A 12,691-nucleotide genomic window follows, 5' to 3' on the forward strand; every position below is an offset into this window, starting at 1 on the left:
TTTGAGTTTTCATCTGCCCTTGAGAACATCCGACCGGGCTGGCTCTCGTGGCCTGAGGGGCCTCTCTGTCCCTGACTGACTGTCCCCTGTGGTCCCCACAGCCAGAGCCCGACCCTGACGCTGCAGTCCACCACCACGCACACGCACAGCAGCAGTTCCAGCTCGGACGGAGGCCTCTTCCGCTCCCGGCCCGCGCACTCCCTCCCGCCTGGTGAGGGCGGCCGTGTGGAGCCTTACGTGGACTTTGCTGAGTTTTACCGCCTCTGGAGCGTGGACCATGGCGAGCAGAGTGTGATGACAGCACCATAGCCCCAGCTGGGGGATGTGGCCCGAGCAGGACCAAGCCTGGGGACAAGGGGGCCCAGAGCTCCGGGGCCGGATGGGCCTTTTCCTGTGGTCTGCCTTTGCCGTGCGGGCCCGGGGAGTGCCCAGTCCTCAGCCTGCACCACGCTCGCACCCCGCCGTCCTCGGTGCTGCAGAGAACGTTCTCTTGGAGAGCAGCCCTGCACACCGGCCCTGGCCCCCGGCACCGGCAACGGGGGGCTGGAGGCCCCTCCCTCAGGCAGACTCAGCCAGGACCGTTGCTGTTTCTCAGACAGACGGCTCAGGGCAGAAGCCGTGCTGGCCGGGGGGCAGGGGGGACCTGCCGTGTGGGGCACAGCGCGAGGTGTTCTGCGGCCCAGCATGCCATGGGTCCGGCAGCCGCCGCTTTCTCTGCCCCTGCAGCCCTGGGTGGGGGTTCCCCCTTCCTTCCTCAGCCTCCAGAGTGGAGCCCCCGGTGGCACCTGCACCTTCGAAGCCTGCGCCCATCCCTGGGCCTCCCCAGGTTGTTGCCAGTGGTCAGTGTTCAGGAAGGCCAAGGGAGGCGTGGGGAGCCTGGGTGGCTACACGGGCAGGTCAAGTGAAGAGGACCGAGAGGAGACCGGTCCAAGGGGAGCACTGGTCCTGGAGCCCACCGGAGGGGGTAGGCTGGGTGTGGCTGGGCCTCCCCAGACACGGGGGTGCAGGAGAGGTGAGGACGTGGACGCTCTTGTCAGGCTCCCCCAGGAGCGGGGAGGCCCCGGATCGGGGGGAGCTGGTGCTGCGTTGTTTTCCCTTCACCACCACAGGCTAGGGAGCCACTACAAGGAGTCGTCTTTACCCCTGACGATGAGTCTGCCGGCTTTAAGGAAAAAACAGGTCAAGAGTCGGGGTGGGGGGCGCATTTGAAAGAACAGTGGGGAGGAGGTTCTTGGATACCAGGTGCCCTGGGTGATCAGGGGCTTCAGAGACACGCCCCACTCTTGCAGACATTTGGGGACGGGACCGGGCCAGCCCAGGCCCCGAGAGCACGCCTTCTGCGCCTTTGGAGGGCAGAGACTGGCAGGGCCATTCCTGCGGGCCCAGGACGAGGCAGGCCCAGGGCACTCACACGTGCCGGCTCCCACCGTCAGTGGTGCAGCGGAAGTCAGGAGGCCGCCCTGGATCCCTCCCCAGCTCCCCAGCTCCCCAGCCCCCAGGCTCCTGCCCCGCGACGCCCCAGGGACTGGCTGCCATGTGCGGCCTCCGGGGCGCCCGGCCTCTGGACAGTCGGAGGCCAGCTCCAAGGCCCCGGGTGCTGTGCGGGGCAGGACCGCGTCTCCCGCCCTGCACTTGGAGGCCAGCTCCGTTCCGCAGGGGAGCAGACTGAAAGTCTGTCGCGAGGGCTTGCGGACAGAGAGAATTCTCTGCCGAGAATGGCTCTGTGATGCTGTTTGGTCTCTAGAAATAGAACCACTTTTTTACCGCAATAAAGAAAGAGTAATAGGTGGTCTTACAGATCGGGTGTTAAGAGTGCTGTTACTCGGGTCTCGGGTACGTCGCAGCGGCCTGGGGGGCTGGATGCCTCCTCCGGTCCCGCTCAGCAGCCGGCGGCACCAGCCTTCTGACGGGACCTGCGTCCCGGCGGGACAGCGCTGGGTGTCCGGCACCCCCGCGCCCCCCGGTCCCCGCACATCTGGAGAGGGGACCGTTCCGCCACAGACCAAGTCCTCCGGGCCCTGTGAGCAGCGGCGGGGCCGTGGGCAGCTCTCGCTTTTCCTGACGGGGCGCCCGGCTCTCAGTGTGTGAGCAGCGCTGTGGCCGACAGCTCCGGGTCACCGGGACGGTGCCCTCCCCCGTCACCAGATAGTGGACATTCAGGCAGTTCCTTTGCTTTATTTCGGTTTTGTTTGGGTGGAGGACTTTCTATAAATACTAGTCCACAAATACTGGCCTCTTCCTGCTCTACAGAACTAACAAGGGCGTCTGCTTGGAACTAACAAAGCACAGCTCAGTGTTTGGGTGGTGGCGTCTGAGGCTCCCAGATGCCCCTGCCCCTCTGCTCGGAAGGGGCTCGAGGCACAGGGCCCCACTTGCAGAACGGTGGAGCCCGCCTCAGCTGTCCCTCAGGAGGCCCTTGGGAGCACTGCTGGCCCGAGACCTGGAGTCCTGGTGTCCGCCCAGCACCCTGAGAGGGAGGCGGTGGGTGCACCGTCTCTCAGGTGAGTGACTGAGGCGCAGACAGGTGGGCGTGCTCCCTGTCACAAATGGCCCCGTCCAGCCCCCCCCCCCCCCGGCCTCCCCTAGCACCTGCTTTGCCCCAGGCGTGGGGGGGCAGGGCCCTGCCCAGCTGGCTTTGTGTCACGCAGCTCCACTTGGGCCGGCCTCCTGGGGCCGAGAGGGGCACCGGTTTGGCTTCCTGGTTCCCTTTGGCGGATTAAGCTGTGAGGCAGAGAGAGCTAGTTGAGGAGTCTGTCTTAGGATCTCAGAAATGGCAAGAGTCAGGCCAAGATGAGAACAGGGCAGCCAGGCATGGCTGCAAAACCCGCAAGCCCGCCCTTACGTACAAGGCGGGCCGGCTGCCAACGCGCACGCTGGGCCGAGCCACCCCCCCACCGCCTTATGGGGAGAGCACTCAGTTTCCCTGAGAAGCCCGCCCACCACGTGCTGCCTGTGTCCACTTGTCCCTTGAAGACATCCGGTCCCCTCACAGGATGGGATTCAGTCACCGCCTTGATCGACGACCTGGCCTGGGTCAGACCGGATGAGGCAGGCCTTCGTGAGCCGCTGTTAACCCAGGGCCGCAGGCGGCGGGGCGGGCCGCAGGGACATCCGGCAGCACCAGGAGCCCCATGGACGCTCTTGGGCCAGCTTCACGAGGATTTGTTCTCTTGTGTGTCCAGCCTTCATCTGGTCCTCCAATTCTCACAAACTGACCCTGCAGCTGAGCACCGGCAGTGAGACCTGTCAGGGGCCACTCAGGCCACTGGAACGTCCTAGGGAAAGGCACCTGATCGGGCTCTTTACGCGGCTGCCTCCTTCCTGTCGTTCAGGCCTCCGCACAAATGCTACATCCTGACGCAGGCCTGCTCTGGTCCCACCCCAGCCACATCCCGCCCTGTCTCCCTGTGGAATCTGCTTCACAGAAACTGCCTGACATTTTTTCTTGTTTATCTGTGTTGCCTCTCTCACTCACTAAGATGACCCCTCTGTGAGGGGGGGACTTTGTCTTCCTTACTCCATCCGGTCCCAGCCCCAAGGTCAGTGCCAGCCACATAGTAGCCCTCACATACATGTTAAATGAAAGTGATGAGCTGTGTGACCTTGGACAAGTTACTTGACCACGCCGAGCCTCTGTTTCTTCATCTCTAAAATGAGGAAACAACCAACTTGTTGATAAGATTGCCAGACAGGCCTGAGTCGCCATACCTCTGAGAGGTAAGAATGCCCTACAATGTGGAAATGGACAAGATTTCCTCCCCTCTCCCCCCACGCCCCCCACAGACTCAGGTTCCCCCCCGGGGCCTCCCATGGAGCAGGTGTACTGGCAGCTTCCCCTAGGAACCCAGACACGGGAGTGGGTGTGTGCTTCTTGCCTCGTCTCAGCCAAAGCCCAGAGGGAGGCGATCCGCTGGGCTCCTCGACGTTTCTTCCAACAAGGGCATCTTTCATGATTTTTCCTTCTGGGCCCCCTATTTTGAAACCAAACAAGGACACAGATCACTGCCAATCCAGACAGGCTCGGCATGAGCATGCGCTTTGTTCCCACAGAGAGGTGATGTCAGCCCCGAGCAAAGATGGGCACTTGACATTTCCACGAGCCTGGGCGGCCTCCCCCAGGACAGACACAGTGTCTGGCAGCTGGCCTTGAGGAACATGGACAGCAGTTCACAGACTCCATTCCTGCATTTGAGACCCCCAAAGAGGTCAGAGGGCCCCAGACTGTGTGGATCAGTTGTTTGGTCCAGCACCTTCTTGCCTTCGTTCTCTCAGGTCACACGGTGGGCTAGAGCAGGGACAGGGACAGGCCACTCCCTCAAGGCCAGAGCCCCAGACTGTCTCCATACCCTCCATGATCAAGCTCCTATGCTTGCTACCTCAGCAAAGCCATCCTGTGGTCCAGACAGGGCTGAGCTCAAGAACCTTCCATAGTTCCAGCCTCCTGCTCCCAGCACCTGCTGTGCTGGGCACTCGTGAGCTTGCTCCGTCCTCTCCCCCAGCCCTGAGACCTCCCCTGAGCCCCCTCCACCCTAGACTCTTGTCCAGGCACCTCAGTGGCCGGGGGCTAGTCTAAGAAGCGTCTAAGAAGTGTCAGAGGAACTTGGGCGGATAAATGAATTGCCTAGAGAAGAGCTGGAACTTTTCTGCAGGAAATACCATTACCTTAAAGAAAACTACTACCCTGGCACCCCCAGAGTTTGGGGGTTTCTAAGCAATTAGATGTCTCCCATTTATTTTGAATATCGAGGTGAATTCTGCAGTCAAGTTCATAATATCAAATGGTTTTCTTTAGTACAAAAGCAACTTTTTTTTTTTTTCAGAAATAGCATTTAAAATGACTTATTATCAAGTCATTTTAAGAAGTGCACCACGTCAGCTGCGCGGATCTATAGAGCTCGGCACACCCCGGGGAACCCAGCGGCGGCCAGGCTGAGGGGCTCAGGTGGCCCTCTTAAGACTCGCCCATTGCTGAGGGCCAGGTGGGGACTTGCGAGGCCTTCATTCCCCAGGGGGCCCTTGTGGGCTGCCCCCCACACCCAGAGCCACCAGGCAGGATTTGTGTCTGAAGGTCTTCTGGGTCCTATCATTAGCCCCCCCTGTACAGATGTGGAGATAAAATACAGACAGGTTAGGGAGTCTGGGCAGAGATCTGGGGAGACAGATGTCTGCTCAAGCTCAGAAAGAACTTTCCAACGGCGTCCGAGGTGGATGTCGTCTTGCTGGCTGCCTGTGGGAGGTGAGGAGCTTCCCGTCAGCACGGGTGTGTGAGAGAGGCTACGCCCGCCTGGCACTGGGGGGCTGGGGGAGGACTGAGCCGCAGGCCCCAGCCTGGCTGCACATCAGGGCCATGGGGCCACGAAGACCAGTGCTTATTACAAGGACAGATTCCTGGGCCCCGCCCTCGCCTCCCAAATCAGAACCTCCTGAGGGAGGCCCGTGAGTTTGGGATCTGACAAGACTGGAGGTTCTTGACCGGGGAGGCCGGGCTGGCCACCTTCTGCCATCCTGCCTCCTCCATGTGGCCTTTCATGGTTTGGGGCTTCTGGAAGTCCCGCCTCTGTGTGCCCCTGGGTGACCTTGGACGAGGACCGGAAACTCTTTGATCCCAGTCTCTTCTCCAAATACAGCTCAGCTTTTTGTAAAAACAAGACCATGACAACTGCCGTTTAACGAGTTCTCACTACGTGCCAGGCATACGCCTGACATGCAGTATCTCCTGTCACAGTTACGGACTCAGCAAGGAGCAGATCCCAGAGGCCCCGCCCGAGAGAGAAGGAAACCCGGACTTGGGACAAGCAAGCTGCCCAAGATCACACAGGAACGGGGATCTGAGCCCAGGACTTTTCTGTCGGCACCATGATGCTTCCTCATGATTTTCAAAGGCCCTTCCCGGGCTTTGACGGGGAGGTCTCCGTGCCACTTTAACCTGATGGAACATCCTGACGCCCCCAGTGTAGGAGGGAAGCTCTCGTGCCAAGGGCCCTCTGCGATCTGAGATCGTGCTGGGCTTGGGTGAAGGGCCTGTGGGTGGCAGGGAGGGGGGCTGGAGGGGCCATGGGGTTCAGGCTGTCCTTTCTCCAGAGGCCCGAGGGGAAACAGTGCACTTTAGTGGGCAGCGTCAGGCTGGGCTGACAGGGCAGGTGGGAGGGGCCTGGGAGGGGAGTCAGGCCACGCAGTAATAGCAGAGGTGGGTTTCCAGTCCCTTCGGAGAAGACAGATCCCTCGGGCTGAGCCCCAACAGGACCTGGGAAGTGATGCACACACCAGAAGCTTCTATGACTTTGAGGAAGGAGTATGAAGATGACGGGCATTTCAGGCACCAGGAAGAAGCACTGGGGCCCCAACCCCCAAAGGACCCCAGCCCCCAACCCGCACCGTCCTAGAGCCAGATCAGCTTTCCCCACCCTCCTGTGAATGGGCCAGACCCCTTGAGGCACATCGTTGCCAATGCTTCCCCTGCTGCCCGGGAGGCCGGTTCCCCAGGGTGAGAACTGTTCATTCTTCAGTGCCTGACTAGGATCAGCTCCCTCTCCAGGCATGCCTTCCCCCGCTCACCCTCTCCCCGGCATCCCTGCCCAGGGGCCGCGGGGAACCTGGGGCTGAGGTATGGACCCATGGACACTGGTCTCGGGGTCCCAGCAATCTGCACAGGGCTGTTTGTGACACTGGAGGGAGCTGGACCCAGCTGTCCTGAGGGAAGGAGCAGGACCCACTCGGAGCGGCCAGGAACTCAAGCAGGTGGGTGACCCCGGGCTGGGGCAAAGACACATTGTGACTTCAGTGGGTCTCTTCCTCCCAAAAAGTATTAGACATTGTACTTTACAACTGCAGTGGTATCAAGACACATGGATTAATTATTATATAGTAAAACATGTTCTTTGAACCCAAAGTTAATTTTTCTCTTCTGATTCGAAAGAAAGTATACAATTTCCGCGGGACCCTAAAAGGATGGTGGGCCTGAAGCGCTGTCTGCCGTGAAATGAAATCAGCACAGAGCCATGTGGGGCCAGCAGGGCTCAGCCACGTTGCCCTCAGTGGGGTGGCCTGCGACTGAGTCCCTGTCCCAGCCTTGCGGAGTTTCTGAGCACCTCTGGGGGCAAAGACCCAGGACAAGGATCAGAGAAGGGCCCAAGAGCAGGTAAAGGAGACATGGGGACCAAAGCGGAGGATGTCCCCTCACACTCCCTGCTCCTCATCTCCCCACCTCGCCCCAGTCTCCATCTCCTTCCCCGTGTGTCCGTCCCTTTCTTCTCCAGCTACTAAGTGGGCTGGGCAGCGGCCCCGTGCACCGTGTTGGGGGGCTGTGGCGGGGGCGGGGAGGGGGAGAGAAGGAAGGTGACCAGAAGTGACGCAGCTGACACTCCTGCCCTGGAGGGGCTCATAGTCTCTGGGCACGACCAGGCAGCCTTGAGCTGCGGCCAGAGTGAGTCCTGAGACCTGGGCTGAGCGGGGACCCTCCTGGAGCTGGCTTCCAGGAAGCTTCTCCAAAGTGGGGGCTGGAATCTTTCCAAAGGACACGGGGTTCTTGGGATGGCCAGGCTAGTCTTGGCCCGACAGCTTGCCTAAGGATGGCAGATTGAACACCCTCGCTAAATCTCCCCCCTCCCCAAACCCCAGGAAGACTACAGAGAGGGTGTCCTTTTCCTTTTGTGCTAAGGTATAGACACAAGGGTGAGGCCGGCCGGACAGAGGCCATAACCGTGCAGCCCTGAAGCTGGGGAGTGAAGTGAGTGTAGAGGGGGCTGAGTTAGGGGCTCAGAAGAGCCATGTCCCAGGCGGGGCTCAGCCCCAGCGTGAGGACCCCCACACAGCCAGCAAGGGCTCAGCCCCAGGTGGGGATATTGGGTGGGGGCAAAGTAAGGAGCAGTCAGACTCCCCAATCCCCTTCCAGAAGGTGACGGCTAGGTGGTCACCCACCCCAACCCCAGCAGAAAACTGGAGTTATGTCTGCTGATGGTAAACCAGCTGTCCCTGGCCTGGGGGTGGGGCATCATTCTGAAAACAGGGAGCCAAGTGCCAGGGCCTTCTGCGTGCTGGGGACCCTGTCCCCTTCCCCCTGTCCCCTGCCCTACTCCCAGCGGCAGCCAGGCCTTTACCCCCCAGGCAGAACACTGAAGGTCCTCTCCAGAGAGTCAGGTCCTCCCAAGAATAAAGTCTTAAAAATACTGACATGCTGGGCTTCCCGGGTGGCTCAGTCAGTTGAGCCTCTGACTCTTGATTTCAGCTGGGGTCATGATCTCAGGGTTGTGGGATCAAGCTCCACGTGGGGCTCTGCACTCAGCATGGAGTCTGCTTGTCCCTCTCCCTCTGCTCCTCCCCGCCCCCGCCCCCTCAAATAAATGAATAAAATCTTTAAAAAAAATACTGACATGGAGGGTCCCCAACAAGTCCCCCCCTACCCCGAGCTCCCTTCAGTGGCGCTCAGGTGTCTATCCTAACGCACCTTGAGGACCCAGGTGACTCTGTAACGATGTGTGTCCAGAACTCTGAGACATGAGTAAGGCGAATGTTAAAACGACGAAAAGAACCAGCCATTACCATGTGACTCAGCAGTTCCAGTCCCAGGAAATGAAAACATACAACCACACAGAACGTATACACAAATGGCGGCGGCGGCGTCACGCAGGGAGCCAAGGCGGAGACGACCCAGCTGTCCGTCCATGGGGTCAGCAAGTGGCAGGGTACCCACACGACGGGGTCGTCTTCGACCATAAAACAAATGAGGCTGACACCTGTCACAACAGGGATGAGCCTTGAGGACATTGTGTTCAGTGAGAAGGCAGACGTCCAAGGTCACATATTGTATTATTCCTTTTAAATGAAATGTCTGGAATAGGCAAATCCATAGAGACAGGAAGCAGATCAGTGGTTGCCAGGGGCAGGGGAGGGGGCAGTTACGAGTGATTACTTAATGGGCGCGTGTTTCTGGGGCGATGAGAGGCTCGGAATCTAGAAGGAGGTGGTGGGTGCGCAGCACTGTGAAAGCACTCAGTGCCCCTTGGAACTGTACACTTAGAAATGGGTAATTGTATGTTATGTGAGCTTCACCTCAATTAAAAAATAAACATGAGAAAGCCAAGGCTTCCAAGCTCTAGGCGGCTCCTCTAGGCTTGGAAAGCACCTGGATTAACCTGCTAGGTTAAGCATCCAACACAAAGACAATGCGAGCCAGAAATGCCAAGTTAGATTCTCCAGCAGTCACATTTTAAAAAGGAAAAAGGAACAAGTGAAATTAATTTTAATGCTATTGTTTCATGAACCCGGTATAGCCAAAACATTATCATTTCAACATGTAATCAACATGGATACTACTAACAAGATCTCTCCTTCATATTAAGTCTTTGAAATACGGGTGTATTTCCCCCGTGTGGGACATCGGAACGCAGCCAGCCCCGTCCCGGGGCTCGTGGCTCGTGCTCACCCCACTGGATGGGGCAGCTCTAGGGTGTCTCTCACTGGAGTCTCGGGACAGAAGCTGCAGAGTATGAGCTTTTAAAATTTTGTGGGTGTCGGGGCGCCTGGGTGGCTCAGTCAGTTAAGCATCTGCCTTCGACTCATGATCCCGGGGTCCTGGGATGGAGACACGCATCGGGCTCCCTGCTCAGTGGGGAGTCTGCTTCTCCCTCTCTCTCTGCTGCTCTCCCTGCTTGTGTTCTCTTTCTCTCTCTGTCAAATAAATAAATAAAATCTTTAAAAAATAAAATTTTGGGGCGCCTGGGTGGCTCAGTTGGTTAAGCGACTGCCTTCGGCTCAGGTCATGATCCTGGAGTACCTGAATCGAGTCCCGCATCGGGCTCCCTGCTCGGCAGGGAGTCTGCTTCTCCCTCTGACCCTCCCCCCCTCTCATGTGCTCTCTCTCATTCTCTCTCTCTCAAATAAATAAATAAAATCTTTAAAAAAAAATAAATAAAAATAAAAAAAAATAAAATAAAATTTTGTGGGTGTTGAATCTATGAATTAAAAATAAATTGGCTATAATCCTATTTAGGGTCATCTGAACAATCACATTAGAAATAAGTCCTAAATCAAACACACAATTACAGTGTGATTCAGCAATTGCATATCTGCGTATACACCCAAAAGTAAGAACAGAAAAGATATTCATACACTAATGTTCACAGCAGCATTATTCACAATAGCGGAAAGATGGAAGCAACCACTCACTGATGCCCGTGGAGGAATGAATGAATGGAAGAGCAAAATGTGGTGTACACATACTATAGGATGTTATTCAGCCTTAAAAAGGAAGGAAATCCAGGGGCACCGGGTTGGCTCAGTGGGTGGAGCACGCGACTCTTGATCTTGAAGTCGTGGATTTGAGCCCCACGTTAGGAGTATAGTTTAAAAAAAGTAAAATAAAAGGCAGGAAACTCTGACCTCGCTACAACATGCGAACTTTGAGGGTATTAGAGTAAACGAAATAAGCCCGTTGCAAAAGGACAAATACTGTATGGTTCCCTCATATGCAGAACCTGGAGGAGTCAAGTTCACAGAAACAGGAAGTAGAATGGTGGTCGCCTGGAGCTGGGGGAGGGGCCGGGGAGTGACTGGGATGGACAAGTTTTGGGGACGGGTGGCGGTGCTGGTCGCACAGCGCTGTCGTGTACTTGACGCTGCTGAACTGTACCCGTAGAAATGGTTAAAATGGTAAATTTTATCTTGCGTATATTCTACCATAATTAAAACAAATACATCCCGCCACCCCCCCAATGTGTTTGGGTTCCTGTTGACCAGGGTGGTTGACACTGTAGTCACTGGGGGGGGGGAAGGGGGGGGACGGTGCGCAGCTGAGGGGACTGCGCAGGCGCTGACCCAGCTGGGGCCCTGCAGGGTGGGGGACAGGGAGGTGACCAGAGGAGTCTCAGGGAGGCGTGAGGACCCCCCCCCCCCCGCCCCGAGAACCAGCCCCATCTGTGCTGAAAGCCAGCAGGGTCCTTTCCTGTTGTCAATTTGAATTTGTGTTGCTTCTGCTACTCTTCTTTATATTCGGTTCTATAACTTTCCTTTGGTTTCCTGTTGGAGGCCAAAATGAGCATGAGAGCCTTTCTGGTTCTGTGTCTATGCATAACTAAGAAATATTCTAATAAAAGTGATTGAAGACAACCCCAGGATCCATGAGAAATACTTTAAAAGAGCGTTCACGCATTGCCTGGTTTTGAGTAATGCTGTGACTTGGCTTCTAGGTTTGTGTCTCTTGAGGTCATCTTTGCATCCCCATGGGGCCATCACCCGGGCCAGTCTCAGAACTGAGTGAGCGAGTGAGTGCATACAAGCACAGAGGAAGGAGGAATTCGTGGGCAGGAGGTTGCGGGGAGCAGGAGAATCGAGGAAGTCGTCCAGGAGGAGGGGGAAGGGGGATTGGAGTTTGAGGAGTGGAAGATGGGGCGGGGCAGGCATATCTCGGGGCTAAGCACCAGCCTTGGCCCCAGAGGATATTGAGGGGATGAGACATGGCCCCAGTGGCGATGTCACACCTGGGACCCAGCCTGAGCCCAGCTGTCAGGGGTGGTGGGCCAAGGGGACCGCCTTCCCCATCAAACATTCCACCGGGGAGTTGGCCCCCCAGCTCCTTCCTCCTCCCCCACACCTGGACAGAATCCGTCCTCTTCCAGCCCCACTCCACCTGGCCCTGCCTCCATCACCTCTGGGACTGGCCTCCCGCTGCCCTACTCCATGGCCACTCATTCACTCAGTAACTGTGCATCGGGTTCCTCATTAGGACCGCACAGATGAGGTCCAAAGCTGCGGCCCTGCCCCGGGAGAGATAGACAGCAAACGAGGAAATAGTGAGTATACCATATGACAGCAAGCAGCAGTAAGCGACGGGCAGAAAACAAAAGAAATCAGGGGAGGGGTCCTTGTGCCACCCCCTCTGGGCCCTCAGCTAAGTCCACAATCCAGGCCCCTCCTGGGATGGCTGCCCCGCTTCAGGAGGGCCTGGTCAGGCCTGCCATGAGCCTCGTACCTCACCCACCCGGCAGCCCGGGTGAGAAGAAAGCCACGCTCAGTGTGGCCGCAGGGGAAGAGAGCCTCAGGGAGGGCAAGGGTTATGCAGCTTGGAGGGGTGTTCGTGGGGCGTGTGCCCGGGTCTCTGTCCCCACTTGGCCGTCACATTACACGGTGTGGCTTCGGAGCCTCAGCGTCTCCTCCTGCAGGATGGGCTCAAGGTTATGGGAGAGAACACTGCAGGGATCAGCGGGGCCCAGAATCCCCTGGGGCAGCTGGAACGAGGCGGCTGTCATCCCAGCTCCAGCCCCGGAGACCCAAATCTCACAGGTGTTTGCAAACCCAAAGGTAGGAGGCCTGGCCCGTGCCCACCTCCCTGTGCGCCAGGGGTCCACGTAACAGTTCCTCTGTGGCCTCAGGGTCTGCCATGTGACCCTCGGTGCCTCCTCCTGCCCCCGGGGCCGGGGCCTAGCACCTGGAGGACTGGAGGTGGAGGGGACAGACAAGGCTGGCTTCGTGGCTCGCAGAAACTCCCTGCTCTGAGCTGGGTGCTGGAGGGAATGGGGCAGGAAAGCAGGAGATCTGGGGCGCCTGGGTGGCTCAGTCGGTTAAGTGCCTGCCTTCGGCTCAGGTCATGATCCCAGGGTCCTGGGATGGAGCCCCGCATCGGGTTCCCTGCTTCTCCCTCTCCCTCTGCCCCTCCCCACTGCTCGTGCTCTCTCTCTCAAATAAATAAATAAAATCT

General features: G+C 57.8%; 1 protein-coding gene across 1 annotated transcript in view; it reads left to right on the plus strand.

The window, feature by feature from the left end:
• TAB1 (TGF-beta activated kinase 1 (MAP3K7) binding protein 1) overlaps window positions 1-1,797 on the plus strand; it is a 31,652-nt gene extending 29,855 nt beyond the window's left edge. The window contains exon 11 of the mRNA XM_036078593.2: window positions 102-1,797. Coding sequence (XP_035934486.1) covers window positions 102-309 — 208 coding nt within the window. The 3' untranslated portion in view covers window positions 310-1,797. The remainder of the gene's footprint in view (window positions 1-101) is intronic.
• The last annotated feature ends 10,894 nt before the right edge of the window (window positions 1,798-12,691 follow it).

Source organism: Halichoerus grypus, chromosome 6 (genome assembly GCF_964656455.1).
Source record: "Halichoerus grypus chromosome 6, mHalGry1.hap1.1, whole genome shotgun sequence".
NCBI lineage: Eukaryota > Metazoa > Chordata > Mammalia > Carnivora > Phocidae > Halichoerus > Halichoerus grypus.